This window comes from Metopolophium dirhodum, chromosome 2 (assembly GCF_019925205.1).
Source record: "Metopolophium dirhodum isolate CAU chromosome 2, ASM1992520v1, whole genome shotgun sequence".
Classification (NCBI taxonomy): domain Eukaryota; kingdom Metazoa; phylum Arthropoda; class Insecta; order Hemiptera; family Aphididae; genus Metopolophium; species Metopolophium dirhodum.
In genome coordinates, this window is record NC_083561.1 from 31,110,585 (window position 1) to 31,133,342 (window position 22,758).

The 22,758-nt window shown below is 32.5% G+C and overlaps 2 protein-coding genes across 3 annotated transcripts in view; one reads left to right on the forward strand and one right to left on the reverse strand.

Annotated features, from left to right (window-relative positions):
• The first annotated feature begins 28 nt into the window (after positions 1 to 28).
• LOC132939326 (uridine-cytidine kinase-like 1) lies at positions 29 to 10,226 on the forward strand. 2 transcript variants are annotated; one of them, XM_061006424.1, is made up of 11 exons: positions 29 to 446; positions 994 to 1,124; positions 1,526 to 1,699; positions 1,844 to 1,950; positions 2,034 to 2,204; positions 2,437 to 2,508; positions 3,137 to 3,388; positions 9,063 to 9,272; positions 9,363 to 9,548; positions 9,612 to 9,777; positions 9,836 to 10,226. In XM_061006424.1, the coding sequence occupies exons 1-11, from the start codon at positions 394 to 396 to the stop codon at positions 9,988 to 9,990; spliced, it is 1,677 nt and encodes a 558-aa protein (XP_060862407.1). In that variant the 5' UTR covers positions 29 to 393; the 3' UTR covers positions 9,991 to 10,226. The 2 variants fall into 2 exon arrangements, with proteins under 2 accessions (XP_060862407.1, XP_060862408.1); XM_061006425.1 differs by lacking the exon at positions 29 to 446 and adding an exon at positions 746 to 903.
• Positions 10,227 to 20,434: 10,208 nt separating this feature from the next.
• The window catches only part of LOC132938988 (protein prickle-like), an 83,869-nt gene continuing 81,545 nt past the window's right edge, over positions 20,435 to 22,758 (reverse strand). The window contains 1 exon segment of the mRNA XM_061005972.1: positions 20,435 to 22,495. Coding sequence (XP_060861955.1) covers positions 21,307 to 22,495 — 1,189 coding nt within the window. The 3' untranslated portion in view covers positions 20,435 to 21,306.

Here is a 22,758-nt window from a genome sequence, read left to right on the forward strand (position 1 = left end):
AATATTATCATGATCATCATTCATCTGCTGATGATAGAACTATCCTGTTCATCAGCTCGTCCGCACACCGTACGACGACGACCTTTCCACACGAGTTTTCTCCCATCATCAATCGACTTGGAGTGTGATTGCACGTCGGCTCGGTCGGTCTTGGTCCGCTCAGCTGTACTGTTATTTTTACGATATTATTATTATTATTATTATTATATATCATTATCGGTATTCGGTACGCACGAATTGCAAAACATGTTTACAGCAATTCATTTCGCGACGACGTGTTGACATTTCGTGCGGTGTCCATGTTCGATCATTATTGCGATTTGTGGTAATCACTGACCAGCATCTACACCGATATCGGTGATATTATGCGTTAGGCTTGCTCGGTTACACACGATGGCTGCTAAAATACAACCGTTCGATCCTCCGAGTTCTGCCAGTTCCGATAGGTAATTTATTCATTTATAGGTCGTAGTTACTAACAGTTTGTAGTGACCTAGTAATGCTACTTTACTAATAATTGCGGTTAATATTATCTTAATTGACTATCGTGCCCGTGAAATGTAATGCGTGTAGTTCAGATGGGTAGATAGTTTGATAAGTATATTGCTTTCGCACACTCCGACCACAGTGGTCTTGTCTATGTTTCACAGTCGTTGTTTTCTTGTATTATTATCTATTTATTTTTTTGTAATTAATAAATTTGATAAATAGTCTAGGATATTATATCCTTATTACATCCTGGATATTATTTTTGAATATTGTAAATTTATTTAATATTTCTGTAGTTTTTAATAACTTTGAAATGTCTTGTTTGTTAAATATTGTATGTGATAATTAACGTTATTTGTTAAAACAAATTCATTAGCAAATCCACACGTTAAAAAAAAAAATTATAAAAATAAGGTATAGGTAATATAGAAGATATAAGAATATTCTTATACCATAATCATAGATAAACAATATACATTATATAATTCTTTCTTTTGATTTTAGTGATTTGAACGAATATCGTGATGTAGTTGGGGACATTTCGATTGCTTTAGATAATGATGACGAAGAAAGTGATAGCATAATCTCATCTAGTATGTCACCATCTAAACAGTCGAATAGTGCGCCATCAACCGGTAATAAATCATTATAAATTATAATTATTCTTATTATATTTTGTACATTAATTAATATAGTATAACTATTAAGTACTTATAATACACTATAATATTACATTATATAATGATAAAATTGTTTTGTTTAAAAATTCAACTTTGACCAACAATTGATTTTTTGTTAAATTTAAAAATTGATTCTCTATACTTAATAAGTATGTAATTATATGCTACTATCTAATTTTACAATTGCATATTTATAAATTGAAAAATGTCATGATCTGTTTGTTGACATTAATATTTTAATGTAAGACCTAGGCCAAACAAAATGCCTTATCTCTATACATAACTTGCTAACTAACATATTATTGTTAATTTCTTCTACATCTACAAGTTAATTTTATATCATTGTTTTATTTTAGTGTTGGTGAAATCTCCTCGGTCAACTTTGCGGCAAAGAACAACTTCTGTTAGCCAATCGACTAAGAAAACAGCTTCAGAGTCAGTATTACAGTCTCACACGCGCACAATTTATACAGCTGGTCGACCACCATGGTACAACACTGCTGGACAACAAGTAGAACCATTTGTTATTGGTGAGTTATCTATTATAGTTAAATTGCACTTCTGTTGCATTACAACATGTTATATATTTATAATAACACTTGTGCAATATCACTAAACTTTCAAATTCTTAACAAAATTAATCAAGCATTATGTACCTACAATACAATATTTAGGTGTATGTGGTGGAAGTGCTTCTGGGAAAACAACTGTGGCTAGAAAAATAATAGAATCGTTAAATGTACCATGGGTTGTACTGCTTAGCATGGATTCATTTTATAAGGTTTAATTTATTAATAATACTATAATAGTATTAATTATACTATTAAAATTAACAACTTAACTAATTTATCATTTTATCATTAGGTGCTAACTGCAGAACAACATGAGAAAGCTGCCCATAATGAGTATAACTTTGATCATCCAGAAGCGTTTGATTTTGAACTCTTAACTTCTACTTTGCAAAGGTTGAAGGATGGCAAGAAAGTTGAAGTTCCCATTTATAATTTTGTCACACACGCTAGAGAAACTAAAACAGTAAGTATTATATTGCCTCTTTGGTATTATCTATTAACTAAAATAATTTAAATTTAAATATTTTTTATATTTTTTACTAATGGGTGAATGTTGATCAAATTAGTTTTTAGTATTTATGTTAAACTAAATTTATTAATTTAGATATTTAATTTAATTTGTATCTCATTAATTTAAACTGGTCATTCTTACCTATAGAGTAATTTTATATATTATAATTATTTATCTGTTTTAGAAAACAATGTATGGTGCAAATGTCATAATATTTGAAGGAATTATGGCATTTTATAATTCAGACGTTTTGAAGGTTAGTAACATTTCATCAAAATTGAATATTAATTTAAGAATTGAGAATTTAGATAGTTAAATTATTAATTAATAATTAAGGATGGGTCAAATTTAAATTTTCACAAACTTGAGCTGAATTCTGACATTAAACTGTTTAAACTAAAATTTTACCATATTATAACGAGTTTTAAAATAAAATAGTAAAACAATATTTACATAAAACAAAAAAATCAAATTAATTTGCTGTCATTCTCAATCTCAAACGTTTCGAACTTATGCTCCTCAACTATTCCAACTGTTTGAGATATTCAAACTCAAATTTTACTATTTTAATCAAATTTCTCAAAGTAAGGGTTCAAAGATTTAGAACTGTACATACTTTATAGTTAATATTTATTATAAATATTTAAAATATTCAGTTAATTGTTTTCTACATTACTTTAAAACTCTTTCACCTTATTAGTATAATTCTTAGGAAAATATATCCCTGAAATATCTTATTTTACTATTTTGTATTTCATTTCAATAACAAACACAGCAAAACTAAAACAATATGCTAAACATAAAAAAAAATATCCATTTTATAGTTTCTACTAACATGTCTTCTAATCATAATTATTTAATTATATATATTATATATTGTACAGATGTTGGATATGAAGGTATTTGTAGATACTGATGCTGATATTAGATTAGCACGGAGACTCAAGAGAGATATATCTCAACGAGGTAGAGATCTTCAAGGTGTTTTAAAACAGTATTGTAATATGGTAAAACCATCATTTTCCCATTATATCGCTCCGTCCATGATCCATGCCGATATCATTGTACCTCGAGGTGGAGATAATACAGTAGCTATAGAATTGATTGTTCGGCATGTACATAAACAACTGCAAGCGGTAAGTTTAACTAATGAATCTTACTTTCATTGTATGTTTATTGTTTAATATTGTTATTGCTTAAATTTAAATTAAAAAAAAAAAAGTTGCAATATTTTATAAAGTCTTGTGTAGACGCACCGTAAACATAACAAATTAAATATTAGTTATTAGTTGGTATATATTTTTATCTTTCTTATTTATTAAAAATAGATTAGAATAAATTAATATTATCTGCGAAGTACCGAAATGTAACCAATATTAATTTATATTCATGGTGATTTTTTTTATCATTTGTTAATCATTATTGAAAAAATTATTAACATTTTTAAAAATATATTTTTTACAAAATTGCTTGATAAAAGCATCACCGGATATGTTATTGTTAAAGTAAGAAATCCATTATTTTATTATTTAACAAACTGCTTTAGTTAAAGTATTTATATTAAAATTAAATTAATACTATATCTAGAAATTATATAGAAATAACTAGTTATTCTAACCTTTACAATCCCTGTTTGATATCAGTTAAAATATATACATCATTAACTATACTAGTTAAAGAGTAGAAATACAATTTTTATTTTGATATTAAAAACTATTGATTAGGTACATTCAGAAATACTAATATATTTTATATTGGAAATACTTTTCACATAAATTTAGGAAAAAAAAAACTCCTCATAAACAGTTTGACAATTTCAGTAAGAACACTTCAGTATACATTTTAGTAATACCTAGAACAATTTCTATTTAATATAATTTGTTCAAAATATTTTGAAAATTCAGTTAATTTATGAACAGTAGAATACCACTAGGTACACACTGTATGTACAACTGAACAATCAAGAGATAAAATATCTAAGAAATTATATAATATTGTATTGTTTATTGTCTTCATTTGGTTAATGTATAAAGTTCATAGATATTTCATGAAATAACACCATTTCATACTTTAACGCCAACATTAGGTTATTTTTCATTTATGGTTTTTTTCAGATTACCCCCCTAGATTGGTTCAACTACAAAAAAAAAACATACAAAAAAAGTTTCATGTAAATTCTTTAATTTTAACCCGTTCCGCAAAAGCTCTAAAATTACAAAAATAGAAAATTTTCAATATTATAATTTTTTTTGTTGATATTTTTAAACATAACTCCAGAAAAAAATTGTTTACAAGAAATTCGTTCAGATACAAATTATAGAAAACTAAATTTACTACAATTTGTTTCATATATAATAGTTTGCAAATATTTTAGTCGAAAGGTAAAAAAAAATAAAATCTTAAAAATTCAGATATTTCCGACAACTTAACATATACAAATAATTAATTATAAAAACAATTTACAATAAATAATAACATAATGTCTTAATACTCATTACTTACATCTTTAACATATTTTAAATATAAATGATACAACTAGATGTATGACTGTGTAAGTGTTTTTTTTTGTGGTCTGGTTATTTTTTACAATAATCACTAACAACTTGTAGTAGGTATTGTTTTTGAGATTCATCTTTGGTTATTTTATTGTTATAATCCTACAAGTTTTACTCCTCTTTCCGCAATATCATTTATAACTGGAATATTTTTTAAAATGAACAGAGCTTTATTATAATCTTCATTATTTTCCCAATATAAAGTCTTCATTCAAAAAAGTAGTATTGCAAATTGTTTAAATAGTTTTTTGGTATTGACACATATAAAATCATTGATTTCCTTTTCTAATAATTCGTTAGCATTTTTTGAAGATATAATTAAACGTGCATTTGAACTTTATTCTGATGTACAATCATCGTTGTTTAGAGCATGAATCATTTTTCTTTTAGTCTCCAGTGACACAGCCTCATCGAAAAAAGCAATTGCACATAATTCTGCAGATAAATGCCATAAGTGACCACAAAACTTTTAAACTGCTATCTGTTATAGATCTTTATCTATAGAGGTATAATGTAATAGATTTTTTATAAAAGTCAATCTTGTAAAGGTGCTTTGATTGATGATGGTGAATTAAACCATACTTTTATGTATAATCGTACAATAAAAATGCAAATACTTCTTAGAGCACTTTCTTCTTTGGGTGTTAATCGAAACTGTTCATGAAATAAATAAATTGTTAAGCTATAAATAGCTTTGGTCATCCACCGAGCGTGATGAATGGCACCTGGTATTTTAAAGCTAATATCATTTGAAAGTTTCCCGCCCAAAAAAATTACTGTTAATTCTAGTAACTCTCGGTAATCATCTCTTGGATTCTTTTCTAAAAGTCGATCTTTAGAAAATTTAATAATATGATCACATACGTATTTTACAGAATCCATAACAATTTTCTTGTATGTTAGGATTAAAATTGTTAGGGTTAATTGTTCCCCAGGCTTGTTGGATCCTTTTAAAAATTGGCACGTCTGGGCCCGATGCTGCCCCAAATTTTAAATCAAACACTATAATTTTATATATATAGTGGCGGCATGGTAAATAAATGATTTCATGTTCTAACAGTTGCTCGAGCAAAACATAAGCACCGTTTAAGCGACCTGTGTTTGATGCTGTAGTATCGGAACACAATGCTTGTACATTTTCATCTAAACACCAATCTAAAAGCGTTTGGTATACTGCGTTGGCTTGTTTGCGTCTAGTGACTGTTACAATGTGTCATCGAAATAATCGAAAAATACAAGTTTAGGTATACTATATCCAGTACCCACCTAACGATTCTATACTTTGTATCAGAGATAACAATGTGTAGTATTACTTACAAACAATACAAACTATATTTTACACTACCTACATAAGTTTATGTTCATTTAAATCGCATTATATGATATAGAAAACATTTTATTTATTGCCGCACTAAAAAATAGTTACAATCTTTTATTTTAAAAATTTAAACTCAAATATTTTTAAAAATTAAATATTTAAAAAAATTGTATCAGTATGTAACTGTTGTAATAATAATAATGTGTAATTACTGTCTTTACAATGTTTTTGTAAAATCATTATTTTAAGAGTTATGATTAATTATATAAAAAAACTAACGATTTTGAACATCAAACTAGAGCTTTTGCGGCCCGGGTTAAAGTTGATAAATTTGTCTGAAATTTTTTTACTATCCTTTTTTTGAGTATTGGAACTGATTTGAGGGGGGTAATTTGAACATTTTGCAATTTTTTTTTCCTTCACCTATACCAGTGGACCCTAGCCAACATATTACCAAAACAATTGTTGCCATTACACAATAACCGGCTTGAAAACATATATGATATTTTGATCACTAATTTTAATTAATCTAAATCTTAAATTGAAAATATCAATCATAATTTATCTGTAAATAAGTATATTTACCTGTCAGACAAATATATATTGTCCTCTCAAAATATATAAATTTTTTTTCAAGATTATTATTTAGGTAATTTAATTAATATTAATAGTCTAATAAATTGTAATTAGTGATAAAAATTGTATTACAAAAGTATTTTTGATAATAACTTTTAATACATTTATTTAGATTTTATCTTATGTTAGTAATTCATAGAAAATCCATAATATTCATAGTAGATTAAAAAATAAAATTTTTGATAGTTCCTTCTCTTATAAAAGCCATAATATAAGTTTTGTACGAAAAAAATAAATAAGTAAAAGTAGCTATTGATTAAATTAGGTTTAAGGCAACATACAACTTTTAATGTTTGAATAGGTCAGAAAAAATCACTTTGCTGCATTATGAAAGGATTCCAATTAACGCAATTTCAAACATTGTGTCATTTTGGTTGAGAAGTTAAGAGAAACATTGAGAAATGATAATATACATGCTAAAACTTTTAATAGACTATTTGTAATCATAAGTATTTGTGATTAAATTTCATTGTTTTATTTTTATTTATATTTTATTTCTTATGATAAAAGAAAAAATAATTTTAATAAATTTATCTGTTTAAAACAATTTAAAACGTATTATTCATTTAACTATTTGTATATTGTGTTTAACAAAAATGAACATAACAACCTTCAAAAAATAATTATAAAAGTTTTATATTTACCAGTAAAGTTATTTTGCATCATTGGTTTCATCATAAATGCCTATATAAGTTCAAACTTAGCTCTAAAAAATGTGAGGCAGAGGCAATACAAAGTAAGACATGATTTAATCAGTGACATTCATTTTTTTACACTTAGGTAAACATGTTTATGTAAAAAAATATATATTTTAGATATGATAACATTTTTGGTAAACTGCTGAGGAGTAGATTTAAAACTTTGAATAATTAAAAAGATTACTATCGTAATTTCAGATTTCATAGATTTCAAGTAATATAGAAAAATAAGAACTGGAAACATGACTGATCACTGAACTAATTATTTTGATAGCGTGGAAGCCAGTGTTGTACTGCTATTTAAACGAATCACTTACTATTGGTATAACATGTTAAATACCAGTAATAATATTTAATTTCCCCCTTAAAAAAAAATTATATTTCTAAAAATGTGAAAATAATTTATTTTTTAAATAATAATAAATGTCGCTTAAAAAAATATTGTATTCAACAAAAAAGAACATAATAATCTTTCAAAAATAATTGTAAAAGTATTTACTAGTTAAGTTGGTGTGCATTTTTCATCATAGAAACCTATTTACGCTTCAAACTTTGTACTTCCAAATTTTTAAAAATTTGACAATACACATTAAGTCCTAATTTGATCAATGACATTAATCTGTTTACTACTTCTCAGTCTTTTTAAAAAATATATATATTTTAGTCAAGATAACATTTTTGGCAAACTGCTGAAGTGGACCTAAATCGTTGAATAATTTATACAAATTATTATCACAATATAAGATTTCATAGGAATGAAGTAATAAATAAAAATAATTAACTGGAAACATGACTGATTACTTAACTTAATGTTTTGCTTTCGTGCAAGTGAGTGTTAACTGCTATTTAAACTACAAAAGGAATGACAAATTCCTTACTGTAACTATAACATGTTAAAACCAAGTGTTAATAAGTTAATTTCCCTATTAAACAAATATTTTGTTGTATCAAAATAAGAATTTTATCTCAAAAATAATTTCTATACAATTAATTTAATATAATTTTCACATTGTTGACATTATTTATTTATTTAGACTTTTGACTTTTGACTTATGGTTTATTTTTGTAAGAAGGTTACGTCAATAAATATATATATATATATATGTATAACAAAAATATATTATAATAATAATACATTATATTTTATATTTAATTAATTCATACTATAGGTACTATAGATAGCATTGTATTATTTGCTAGTATGTGTAAATAACTAAGTCATTAAAAAATTTTATAAAGACTGAAATAATGTAAATTCATTGTTTGTAAATATCTATGGTCGTTTAAAAAAATGTTATCTGTGTAATATAGACAAGTTATGATTGGCTGATGTGTGTTAGTCATGCAATCATTGTCAATGGTTGTACAAATATTATAATATACATAATTGTAAGACAATAATAAATATGGTCTTACATTTAGTTTAAAATATGAATTAGGTGTAGAAAGTCAGATGACAATTATATTTTTTGTGTATAAATTAACTTTAAAATACGTTAATAAAAAAATTAAAAATATAGGTACATAAATATATTTTATTAATGTATCCATGTTCTTGAAAAAAACATCTTTTAAAATGATGAATTATTATTTTATGTTTTAGCGAGGGTTTAAATTACGAGAAACACTTGCAATGTCTTATGTCGGTCAACCTCTACCCAGTTCTATACATCTATTACCATCTACACCACAAACACAAGGCTTACATACATTCATACGAAACAAGGACACACCCAAGGATGAATTTATATTTTATTCCAAACGGCTTATTAGACTAGTCATTGAGTTTGCACTATCATTGTTGCCATTCAAAGTAAGCAATATTATTTTTATTTTTAATCCCAAAAAAATAATAGAAATATCTATATAAGGTAGTTAATTAAATCTATTGTGTTATATTTAGGACGTTATTGTAGATACTCCCCAGTGTGTTCCATATTCTGGTAAGAGATGTGCTAGTGACAAGATATGTGGTGTGTCGATTTTGAGAGCTGGAGAGACAATGGAACAAGCAGTTTGTGACGTTTGTAAGGACATACGCATCGGGAAAATTTTGATTCAAACAAATAGATCTACTGGTGAACCAGAAGTATGTGACTTGAAAATTTATTATGTTTAGTTGGTTTAATAAACTAATGTTGTTTAAATTTAGCTTTATTATTTGCGCCTACCTAAAGATATTAAAGACTATATGGTAATTTTAATGGATGCCACAGTAGCTACCGGTGCAGCTGCAATGATGGCCATTCGAGTACTTTTAGATCACGATGTTCCTGAAGAAAATATTTTATTGGTATCATTACTAATGGCTGAATCTGGTATGTAGGTTGTTGAATTAGATATTGTAACTTGTTAAATTATTGATAATATTTTTAGGGGTGCACACAATTGCATATGCATTTCCTCAAGTGCGCATCGTCACATCAGCTGTCGATCCAGAAATAAATGAAAAATTCCACGTTTTACCAGGAATTGGTAACTTTGGTGATAGATATTTTGGCACTGAACCGGAAGAATACATATCCAGTTAGTGAAGTCATTCAACTGAAGTCCTTCATAAATTGTGCTGAATTTTTATTACGAGTTTTATTTTAACTTACTATTTTTTCTCAAATATTAATTTCTCACAACACTATATATTAAGGTGTTATGAAATTGGATGTACTTAACACAATGTAAGACTTCTAGTATTAATCAGATTTATGATTTAATCATTGTTTAAGAATTGGTTTGATATCATCGAATAAACAATTTTATTTTATAATGAGTTAATGTGTCCAAATAATTTGTGTATTCTTAATTTTCATCTCATATAATTATGCTGCCATGCTGGAGTGTACATTTTATAATTAATTATTGTAAATATTGTATGTGTTAAATAAAATAATACATACAACTTTATAATAAAATTAATGGCAGAACATGATGGTTAGGAATAAATTATTCTACACTGTTATTTTTATATTTAATTTATACAATGTAGTAAACTAAAAGGTGGCATGTAAAATTAATATACATTTATGTTCTGTTTGTGCTTACGAAAATAATCAAATAAAAATCAGTCATGAACCATGAGTAATCCAAGTCTTACAGTCAAAACACTTAACACAGGATAACTTATACATTAATTACATTAATATATATAAAAATAAAGTTGAAGTGTTTGTCTGGGGTAATCTTCGAAATGACTGAATCACTTATGACTGGAGAAGACTGGAAGTATATTATAAAATCAATGCTTGTATAATATTATGCTAGTATATGCTACACATTACTTATTAGTGAAAATCTAATACTTATGATTCAAGTAAAATGTAATGAAGTTCTATTATTCTACCATGCCATCATTTAATATGTTTTATTTTTTTTTTTTTTTAGTTAACTCGTGGCAACTTAGGTCATAGGGTGGTTTTTAACTGTGGGGGAGAGTACTATAGGTTAAACACGTGTGTTTGTTAGTTTAGCAGACTTTTTAGTGGGCACCCGTAGGTATCTGTCATGCCCGGGTGGGGGATGGTGGCTCTTCTCTCCGGACACCGTGACTTGCCCAAACAAATATGCCGCCCGCAGCCGAGGTTTTGAACCGGGGTCGGTGCGCGTCGCAATAGGTAATATAATAATAATAAAAAAACAGTGAATGTACCAAAACGTCCAAAACATATTATATTAATAAATGGTAAAAATTAATAAGTCTATACCTAACAATCATAGGCGTGCGCAGACTTTTGGTTCCGGGGGTGCACACTAAAAATTAGGGCCCACAATAATTTTGAAAACAATTATAGATACAGACAAATGTTTTAAAGATATCAAATGCACTAAAAATATTTATTTTATTTTATTATTCATTCTAATAAATATTACATTACAATATATAGATATACAACCTTATAACGATAATCGACGTTTAAAAGGAAAATTCATCAATAATTTCATTAGTTTAATTAATAATTAGGGCCCTTGTCGTTTTTGGTGAAAGTCAGGGGGTGCCTGGGCACCCCCTGTGCGCACGTCTATGCTAACAATAACACTACCTGACAAATGTAATGTTCTCTTTACTATAGTATTAATAGTATTATATAAATAGGTATATGATATAATATAATTATTTATTACTTATTTATTATAGGTACACACGTTGAAAATAAAAGTTTAACATTTTTATAATAATCTGAATAAAAGAAAATTAGGTAGGTAGATAATCTGATTATAATAAAGTAGGCACCAACTTCACAAGGTACTTAATATATTGTGAAAACAAAATTATTTATTATATTCTTTAATTCTTATTTTTTCGATATTTGTTTTTAAACTCTACCTATTTATTGATAACTTCCAAAGCAGCTCAAATTATTTACTACATTTATCTCAAAATATCTAAAAGGTAAATAGTGATAGTAAATAATAAATAATACTGGGTACTACTAATATGTACGCTTAATAGTCTGAATAGTGAATAGATATTATACAAATCTAAGACACATTTTATAATCACCCTTCCTAACAAGGTTTTTTATATCAAAAATTTACCTATTATAGGTTCCTATATTATGATAAAAAACAGATGGAAGATTTTCAAATGACCGACAAACAAATATTGATTTATTATGGCATTATGCTCATATAAAAACTTAAACTTAAACTTCTGGCAACGGAAAACTATATATTATTAGTATTATTACTATGACGACAGCTGTAATGTTGCTCGGTTTGCAAATTTCCGGTTTCTGCGTATGGCGGCGATTTTGGCGTCCGGAAATCCGATATACCTACCATAGCAATTTATTTTCATTATCAACTTACGAACATACAATATTAATAACAATAATAATAATAATAATAATAATAATACCTAATGTAGGTACTGTATAAGTTTACTGTATATTATATGTGGGTAGGTCGTAGGTACACTAATACTGTATTAGATTATGTCAAGTCGATATACCTATATCGTATACTATAATATATACTATAATACTATATAATACTATATATACTATAATAATGTCTACGGCGCGGATATTCCCATCATGGCATGTACCTGCACATAACCTAACGAGTAACGGCTAACCTACGGTGTATAAAATATAGTGGTAAGTCCTAGTTTCTACCCCTCAAATAATTTACCAATAATACATAATATCAACATGTAACGAATAATGATAGATATATAAATATATGCAGTAGACGCCGCTTCTGGGTCGACTCTGGGCTCAAAGTGAGTCCAATATGGGCAATGTGTCAATATGCATCTACTGTACTTACATTTATAATATACAATAGTGACAAGTCCACACGATATTTTAATGAGCCAGCATTAATAGTGTTTATTTTTTTAGTTTTCCACATTTCACCATTCCCAAAAGTTTACCCTGATAGTTACGCCGATGTGTACACTTTATTAAAATATATACAGTAAGAGAAATGCAAACGTTGTATTATATAAGTATATTATTTAGATTCAGAGTAAGGTTGTGAACAAGGGATGACCGACGGTGTCGAATTATTATATAATCACTAAATCAACCTAATGTACCCTATAGATCTCTCGTATAATATACTAATATTATGTACCTATTTGAAAGATAGTTAACTATAATATCAATACACTACGGCAAGTCGGTATAAATGCCATGACGCTTAGACCCTAAAGCGTTGGAGCGTGTTGTATGCACTACCTATTGTATGACGCAGTTCTTGTACACCGACTGCTGTTGCCGCTGCCGCTGCTTGTGCTGCATAGGCGGGCGCGGACTTTATTCGCAAGTTATGCAATTAGAAAAATAAGGCCCCTCACAAGAAAAAAAATCATCCAAAGTCCCAACATATCTTATGCAACCTAAGATAGGATACTCAATGTAATTTTGTTGAATTTAAATTTATTCTAAATTTTTAACAAAGATTTTGAGTCGTTAAACATTTTCTTCTACCATACATAGGACTTAATCTACAATCCGAATTTTTGCAAATATACTACTTAGCTTCTTTGCTTCCCTCAGAATCTAAAATCATACATACTTTTACAGTAGAATATCAAACAATGCACTGTAGTGATGAGAAGTTTAAAATTTCAATTAAAAGAAAATGTATAATTTCTAAAGTTTAAATACATACTATATTGAATATATATTATTTTTTTTTGAAAAATGTCCACATATTTATAATGACATAATGCTGTTAATTTATTGAGAATATTAAACATCTAAAGTTGAAGTCTTTTTTTTTATCGGCACTAACGTTTTGAATTCATCTGTTACTTCTTCAATATTGATTTCTGATGCCATTTTTTGCTCAATAAATATTAACATAAATGAATTAAGACGTTCTTGTAACATAGTGCTTCTAAGTTTAGACTTCACAATAGACAATTTGGAAAATGCCCGCTCACACGAGCAGCTTGTCACAGGTATTGTTGCAAATTGCATTAAAGTTTGAAAATGTTGTTTTCAGCCATGCCACAATTGTTTTAGTTGATGATCCTTTACTAGAAGTTGCGTTTAACATATTTTTAATAAGCTTAATTTCATACTCAAATGTACTATCCAAATTAAATTTTTCCTTCAAAATTAAAATATCATTACTATCAAGCTTTAATTGAATTAAATTTCCTGTTGTTGTAATTAAACTTAAAGTTTCTTGAATGAAACGCCTTTCTATCCCAGAAAGCATTTCATCCAAAGTTGGATAAAAGACAAAACACTTCATTTCATCCATTTTGTTTTCAGCAGTAAAGTGAGAGGAACTTTGATCAATTTAAGAAGATAGTTTTCTTTTTTTTACTTCAGGTATTATTATTTTGTTTTCACTACAAATCTTAATAGTCTCTTCATATACTTTCTTAAAACTGTCATTGTCTGTTCTGAGGTTCTTTAAAGATGTCTTAAGTGATTGGACTATCGAAACAGCAGATAAAAGGTCCAAGTCCGACGATTGTAAAGTTGAACTTACTTTTTGCACCAAAAGTAATATTGGATTTAGCATGTGAAGTGAAAATATGAAATTAAATGTTTTCATTTGCTTTACAAGTCCACTTGATTTAACTTTAATTTCTGATAAATTAGAAGTTATTGAAATTTCTGCTAATTATTGTAGGAGGAACATGTTACTCGGTGGCACGGTCTTGGCAAACATTGTAAACTGTGATAACAAGATAAAATCACAGAATGTCTACATTTTAGATTATCAGTATTATCACGGAGGTCGTGACCAAACTAAAAAAAATGTTCTTATAATATCTATTTTTTTAATACTATTGAAGATACATATATTATGATTTATTGATATTATGATAAACATGGGCCCCTCACATGAAACCGTTGACTATTCAGTGGCATACCCTGTGCGCACGCCTATGATGTGCTGTTGCTACAGGCCACCGGTCGCTGTCCTCCTACCCAGCGGTCGGTGGGTAGTGGCCGGGTGGCCTGCTGTTTGGCGTACGCTATGACGTCATAAGGCACGTACGAGATCTTTGCCGCGGCCGTAAGCCTGGTGAGCCGGTAACCGGTACACCGAGAGGTCTCGAGGAACTGCGACTGTGTTCGGCCGAGAAATCGTCACCATCGTCGTTACCGGGTGGTGGAGGCAGCGGAGGAACGGGCCCGCTGTTCCGGCTCCGGCTCCGACTTCGGTTGTTCCGGTCGACGACAAAGCGGCGCCACCAAAGCGGACCAACCTTCAGCCACCTGAGACTGTGGCCACCGTCTTGGGCATGGACGACAATGACCAGTGATGGTGTATATAAGCCTCAACAATAGTGTTGACTATGTCGAGTGGCAGCACGGCGCCGGCCAGTCTCCATTCGACGACCGGTCGGCGCAGCGGCTCGAAGACGACGAGGACAGTTTCACGGCGGTGGCCGTGACAATGGCGGCGGCCATGGTGGTGAGTTTTTCAAACTCGTTCAGCAGCCGGTCGGTGATCGCGTCGTCAGAGAAGGGCTTCTCCAGGAACCTTTGCGGCAGTTTGCCGTTGCTCAGAAGTCGTTGAGACTCGTAAAGCGTGTCGTCCAACCGGCCGCCGCCGTCGTCGTCGGTGGCCATGTCATCGACACCACCGTCGTCCCTGTCCAACATGGTGACCACGCGCCTGGACTCTACCACGGGGATGTCGTTGTGTCGGTGCCACTGTCACACGTCCAGGTCGGTCGACAACACGCCGTCACCCGCGGCCCGCTGCTGCATGTGGCGTGTTGGCGATGGTGACGACGCGCCGCTGTTGGTGTTCTGCAACGCTCTGCGACTCATTAACGGTGACTGGCACTCCGATTGTTGTGACGGTGAAGGTGACCTGTAGAAATCATGAGGATTAATCGGATATTATTGTTTCCGATCAAACAATTCACGTTGCGAACGACGTTTGAATCGTTTTGATCAAAACATCTTATCGTTGGATCAAATATTTCACAAATGTTCGGAACATTGTCACGGAGCAAACGTTGTTTGGAGCCGATTCCAGTATAACACTAGAACATGTTTTATAATATGTCATTTCAGTCTAACTGAAAGTCACTTTACACTTTCCTACAAAGTAGAATATATATATGAAGCATGGCAAAACTTCGTTCAATGAATACGTAAACATCATTCATTTAAACATGGTTCAATATTTGTTTGTATACGGAGAATAATAAGCCTTGAAACAAATTGCGTAATGTAAATCGATCGCCATATATATCACCGTTTTACATAATATTACCTACAATTATCAAATGTTGATTTACATATTAATTTACAGTACTATTCGGGGTGATCTATTTTACACAATTTTAATAAAAATAGTACATAACAAAAATAGAAAAAGTATAATTCTTTTAAGTTTTAAGAAAAATGAAGTTTTGTAACTACCTACTTAAAGTTATACAAAAAAAAAAAAAATATTTTTAAAAACGTTAATATCCTTTGAAATAATGAGTGTCTTAATGGTCTTACGTTAAACGCATAATCACTCGGAATGCTAACTTAACTTAAACTATATAGCTATTATGCCAACTGGTGTTCCTTGAGCTGTTTTTATATCCACATATAACGCTACGCGTAACGAGCACAGATCCCAAATTACGTAAAATCAGTTATTTACTGTATATATTATACTATTAGTTATTACCTATATAGTATTGGATATGAAATCCCGAAGTCAGCATTAGTACCTTACCCACACTATAATAGGCAATAGCCGCCGATATGGAAGACTACAGACTGCTGCATATGACACGTACCCATGATATCTGTCGACAGGAACCTCTTAAAGAGGAGATAGTGGTAGTCACCCGAATGGAATTATTGACACGATCATGCTGATCATCGATCGGTCACATTTTCGTCGGAAGCAAGGCCTACACTGCAGCGGTTTCCAGTTGCTGTTGAATTATATATTCTTCAAATGTTTTTATTTTTAAAATTTATGAGCATAGGTATACCTACGTTCTTTATGTAACATGACATGCAAAATTGATACAATATTATTCTACTTATTATTTGATTGTAAATCTTTTATAATATATAGACGTATTATTATTTATATCTATGCGGCGTAGACGCCCCCGGTTTAAATAAAACAAATTTGACAATCATAATGTTTCAATCCAATTACTTACCAGTAAAGTCAAATGAATCAAAAGTTACCTTATACCACTATGATTTCAATAGCGTGTATGAAAAGTGTCGGCCTGGCACACCAAAGGCTCACGGATGAGTTTTTTTAAGGGCCCTACATAATGAACGCCTTGGGCCCTGTAAAGAAAATTGCCTAAAAATTATACACGGTTAAATATTTTGATAAATACTTTTGCAAAATCCCTACACATTATAACATACCGAAAACACGCCAAGCAAATAAAAAATTCACGAGACCCTAAAAAAAAAAAAACGGTGGTCTTTTCACTTCAAGTGGTCACATGCGTTACCGATCGACATAATATCATAATTCGAAAATCATTTTTTCTCCAAATCGCTACAATCATCGGGTCACGTATACGCAATAATAGTAATAATAATAATAACAGTTATATAAAGGTAGCATTTTTTTATTCGAAGATTGACAGATATTTTCATACGCGCCCTGACACTCGTCGTATATATAGGTTAACTGTCTAGCGGACACTCGAATTAATATTAATGAGCCAGAACCGTGTGCGATAAATAATATGATGTGTGTCTGAACCCTTGTCAAGGGGCGAAAAAAGAATAAGGAAAACATGACAGACTCGCGTATTTCGACGATGATGATAATAATAATAATAATAATAATAATAAAAAAAAAGTGTCGTTGTCACCGTGGGGACTGAGATGTTGCACACTGGTCGTCGTTGTGAGTGAGGTCGTTTCACAGTGTTATCATTATTTCTCGTGACATTTCAAATACTATTGTCTATTATTATTTAATTTTGGAATAGTGGCGTGTGAATTACTTCGTTAGATATTATAATAATATAACGTAGTTGAAGGTATATAATAATAATAATGTGGCTTGGCGTGGCGCGTTGGCTGCTACCAGTCGCGGAATGCGACTGGGAGTAAGTAACGGCCACAGCTACTAGCTCCCGGATGGGTGACCACCTGGGTTCATAGTCGTTAAAAACCTTGCCACACATATACACGTGTTTGCTACATACCGTAACAACCGTAAAACAATCGTAAAAACAAACTACCGTACCAACCTTACCCCTAGTCCCTATCACATCTCATAACCCGTACAACAGCTAATGGCCTTAGTCGCCGGGCTTAAGAAAAAAAAAAAAATAATAATAATAATATAGCCCTCGATGTTTAGTTCCACGAGCGAAATTTCCTGTGGAGACCTTCGCGGCTTCAGCGGGCAAACGATTCATAATAATCACATAATATAATATAATGTTATATAATATACTCATAACGATAACTCTCAACCCCGTCTTATCTTTTAATCGTGGATTTATTTATGATACATTTTAGAACTTTGAAGTGTATTTAAGACAACATATTTTTTAAACACTTTAATTATGACTGATTAGACACGCAGTAGCATCGAAATATACCTATGTTTTTTTTCTATTTAAGACGAGAATCTCCCCCTCATCAATTTATTCTTCTAAAATCTAAATATTATTAAGCAGATTTTTTGTCCGAAGTAGGTACTTACCTGCAGCAGCAACAGCAGTCTGACATCCTCGATTTTGACGTTCCGCAAGTCCTTCACGTTTTTTTCGAATACTGTCCGTCACCTTTCAGAACGTTATTAGCGTAAAGCAGATTTTTCGTCGAATCGGACCTTAGTCATAATTACTATTATAATATTATTATCATTAATAATCGGTTAGTCGCGACTAGTTAGATAAGTCTGGGGTTTGTTGCGTGTCGGCCGGAATCGAAAAACGGGATCTCAGTAAATAGGTACCAACAGTCCGTGCCTACCTATATATACGTTTATTCACGTTCTATGTATATGTATACGCATACGAATATAACATAAGATGGGCTGAATTAGTATACACAACGTTATTAAATGAGTATATAATTAGTCATCGGATTGGGACGCGGAATGTCCGACGGAACAACTTCAAACTATAATAATTTACGTATATAATTAGGTACCTGTATCAGCCGTTGTAGGCGTACGTTCGTGGAGTTAATTAAAACACCAATAAAATTGTTACGAGTGTATTATATTTATATAGGTAGGAGCACTGTCCTAGTAAAACTATGCACGCATGAATCACTGCTGCGCTTATCAAATCGATTTGATAGGTCGTGTACCAGGTTCCTGGTACCTATGTACTTATATGTTACAGCTGGCAATACATGCTATACGCCGATATAGGTACATAATTATGTATCACAAAAATATATATTTTAGTGCGTGCGCATTCGATTTGCTCTTAGAACTGCAGACGACGACGGCCTTGCACCAGTGAATAATATTAGTATGTATCGGTGTGCATATTATATATAGACGTCATCACGTGGTGCGTTCCTTCTCCGTAATCTTTTACAAAACCTATTCCATCGACTCATCATAAACTGCTTACATCGAGTCTTACGTCGCTCTCGACCAAACAACTTCAATATGTGCAGACAGTACAACTTAATTTTGTCCCCTAAAATAATCGTGACCTGCAGAAAAAATATGATTGACATAAATCGTGAAATTTTTTCCCAATGGATTTGGCTGGGGGCATTTGCAATACATATGCGACTCGTCCCGTAAAGTTTCTAGATAAATTTAGGGCGGCCACGAGCGTGGCACTGGTGGTGCATGTGCAATGCCGTGGCCGACTCGATAGGTGTACACAGGGGAAAAAAGTTTGTTTAATATACACGATTCAGATGTTCATGTATAATATATTTTGTCAAATGGTTCTATTTTAAATTTGATATTATTATTTTGAATACTGATTTTTATATGCAACGGAGAGTGTGCGAACCCTTTCTCATGCAAGTGTTATTTATATATTACATTAACATCCCACCCCCCACCTAAAAGATCCCGTCTACGTACCTGGGTGTAAGTACTTATACTATATGAATATGACCATCAGTAATGACCAATGAGCGTAGAGTGCTTTTATATTATAATATTATATTCAGTAAAAGTACCTACATCACGTAGCGGTTGACTTTTCTTTAATTTCACATATTATTATGTCACCGATAAAAAAATAAAACATAGGATTACTGTCGCATACAGATAATAAGGTACGTGAAAATAAAATAAAATCACGACTTGACATCGTAATTTGCAGTCCTTAACACTGTTGTCAAATTTTCAAACGGCCGTACAATATATATATATATATATATATATATATATATTAAATTAAATTGACGTGAACGATGTCATTGCACTTCACTGCAGGCAATCCGCCATCCGGCAATCAGCGTGTGTTTTTTCAAGAACGACGATTCTATTGGTTTCGGTTCAAGAATATGCTTTACACATCATATTATTATTATATTACACCTAATATTATGTTGGCGTTGTTGAAATAAAACAGACGGATTAAAAAAACACATTCATTTATTGGTTTTTCAAACATAAATAATTTACTATTTATTATTCACAATTAATCTGTACGAACAAACAATTAGGCAAGTATACTTAAAATTATTATTATAATAATATATTATACACGAGTGGAGTACATAACACGTCAATTAAAGTTTAAACATAATAATATATATAACAAACTTTTGTCTATATCGCATAATATATGTCTTTTTGTATATACATATTATGTAAGGTATACGATTAAAATATACTCATAACATATATATATATATTATTATATTATATACACGACACTATCGTGGAAGACACACGCGTTTTACCTATATTATATTATAATGGTACACACATGATCTAGGGCAGGGGGGAAGAGACTGCCACCCAGATATTTTACTGAGCCGGCAATAGTTTATATTTTTTCTGAAAGATTTTTAATTTTCCACATTTCCTCATCCCCTAAGTTTACCCCGGGTTACGCCGATGTGTACACTTCATTATATATATATATATATATAGATGTACAGTAAGAGAAATACAAACGTTGTATACGAGTATAGTATTTAGGTTAGGGTATAGTGACATCAAAAATTTTGGATCGGCACCACAACTGTACAGCATATTGACCGGAGAATGACCAACGGTGTCATATTATTATATAATTATTAAATCGACTTTTGGATCTCTCGTATAATAATATGCTTGAAAGATAGTTAACTACAATTTTAATAGGTACCACGGCAAGTCGGCAAATGTCATGGCGCTTAGACCCTAAGCGTAGCCCCCGCCCCCTTTTGCCTGTGCAACAGTCGAATTATCGTTTTTGTAAGGTTTTGACCAAGGTGCCTGTTGTATGCATATATATTTCACTACTGTATGACGCAGTTCTTGTCGTCCACCGACTGCTGTTGCTGTTGCTGCTGCACGTGCTGTTGAGACTGGCCACCGGCCGTGGTCCTCCTACCGGGCGACCGGTGGGCGGTGGCCTGCTGTTTGGCGTACGCTATGGCGTCGTTGGGCACGTACGAGATCCTGGCCGCGGCTCCGGCTCCCGGGCCGTAAGGCCTGCGAGCCGGTAACCGGTACACCGAAAGGTCGTCGAGCTCGCTGCCCGAACTGGACGAGCACGTGGAACAGCAACCGTGTTCGGCCGAGGAATCGTCACCATCTTCGTTACCGGGTGGCGGAGGCGGCGGCGGAACTGGCCTGCTGTTCCGGCTCCGACTCCGACTCCGGTTGTTCCGGCCTTCCCGGCGCCGACGTCTGGTGCGTCCGGAAGCCGGTGGGTCGGTCGACGACAAAGCGGTGCCATCAAAGCGAACGGACCTTCGTCCACCTGAAGCTGTGGCCACTGTTTCGGGCGTGGACGACGACGACGAAGCGCGACGCGGCTGCGATGGTGTATTTGCGGCCGCAACGATAGCAGCTGGTTGTGCTACAGCGCCGGCCAGTCTACGGTCAACCACCGGACGGCGGCTCGAAGACGATGAGGACGGCGGGGACGGTTCTACGGCAGTGGCCGTGGCAGTGGCGGCAGCCGCGGTGGTGAGTTTTTCAAACTCGTTCAGCAGCCGGTCGGTGATCTCGTCGTCAGAGATGAGCTTCTCCAGGAACCTTTGCGGCAGTTTGCCGTTGCTCAACAGTCGTTGCAGCTCGTAAAGCGTTTCGTCCAACCGGCCGCCGTCCGTCCGGTCAACAGCGACGACAGCCGACGACGCGGCCGCGAACCCGTGACCTCGTGGTCTGCTGCCGTCGTCGTCACTGGCCATGTCACCGTTACCACCGTCGTCCCTGTCCAACACGGTGACCACGCGCCTGGACTCTACCACGGCGATGTCGTTGCGCCGGCGCCGCTGTCGCACGTCCAAGTCGGACGGCCGGGCGGCCACAGCGTTTGGTCGGTCGACGTGCGGCGACAACACGCCGTCACCCGCGGCCCGCTGCTGCATGTGGCGTGTCGGCGACGGTGACGACGCGCCGCTGTTGTTAGCGTTCTGCAACGCTCTGCGACCCATTAACGGTGACCGGCACGCTGATTGTTGTGATGGCGAAGGTGACCTGTGGAAATCAAAGAGATTAATGTCGTCAAATACGCATACGAGTGCCACTAGGGTGAACCTTTTGGGGTAGCAAACAATAATATTATCTACAAAAAATGCATTCGGTGTATTTGCTGCGCTCATTCTAATATCCCAAATAATTTACTTAACACTTGAGGTATTCAAATACAGCTAATATTTCATCTACCATTCAAATATTTAATTCATTATTTTAAAATTATATACAAACGGAATTTTTTTTTGTAGAACTGCACGTTAGGG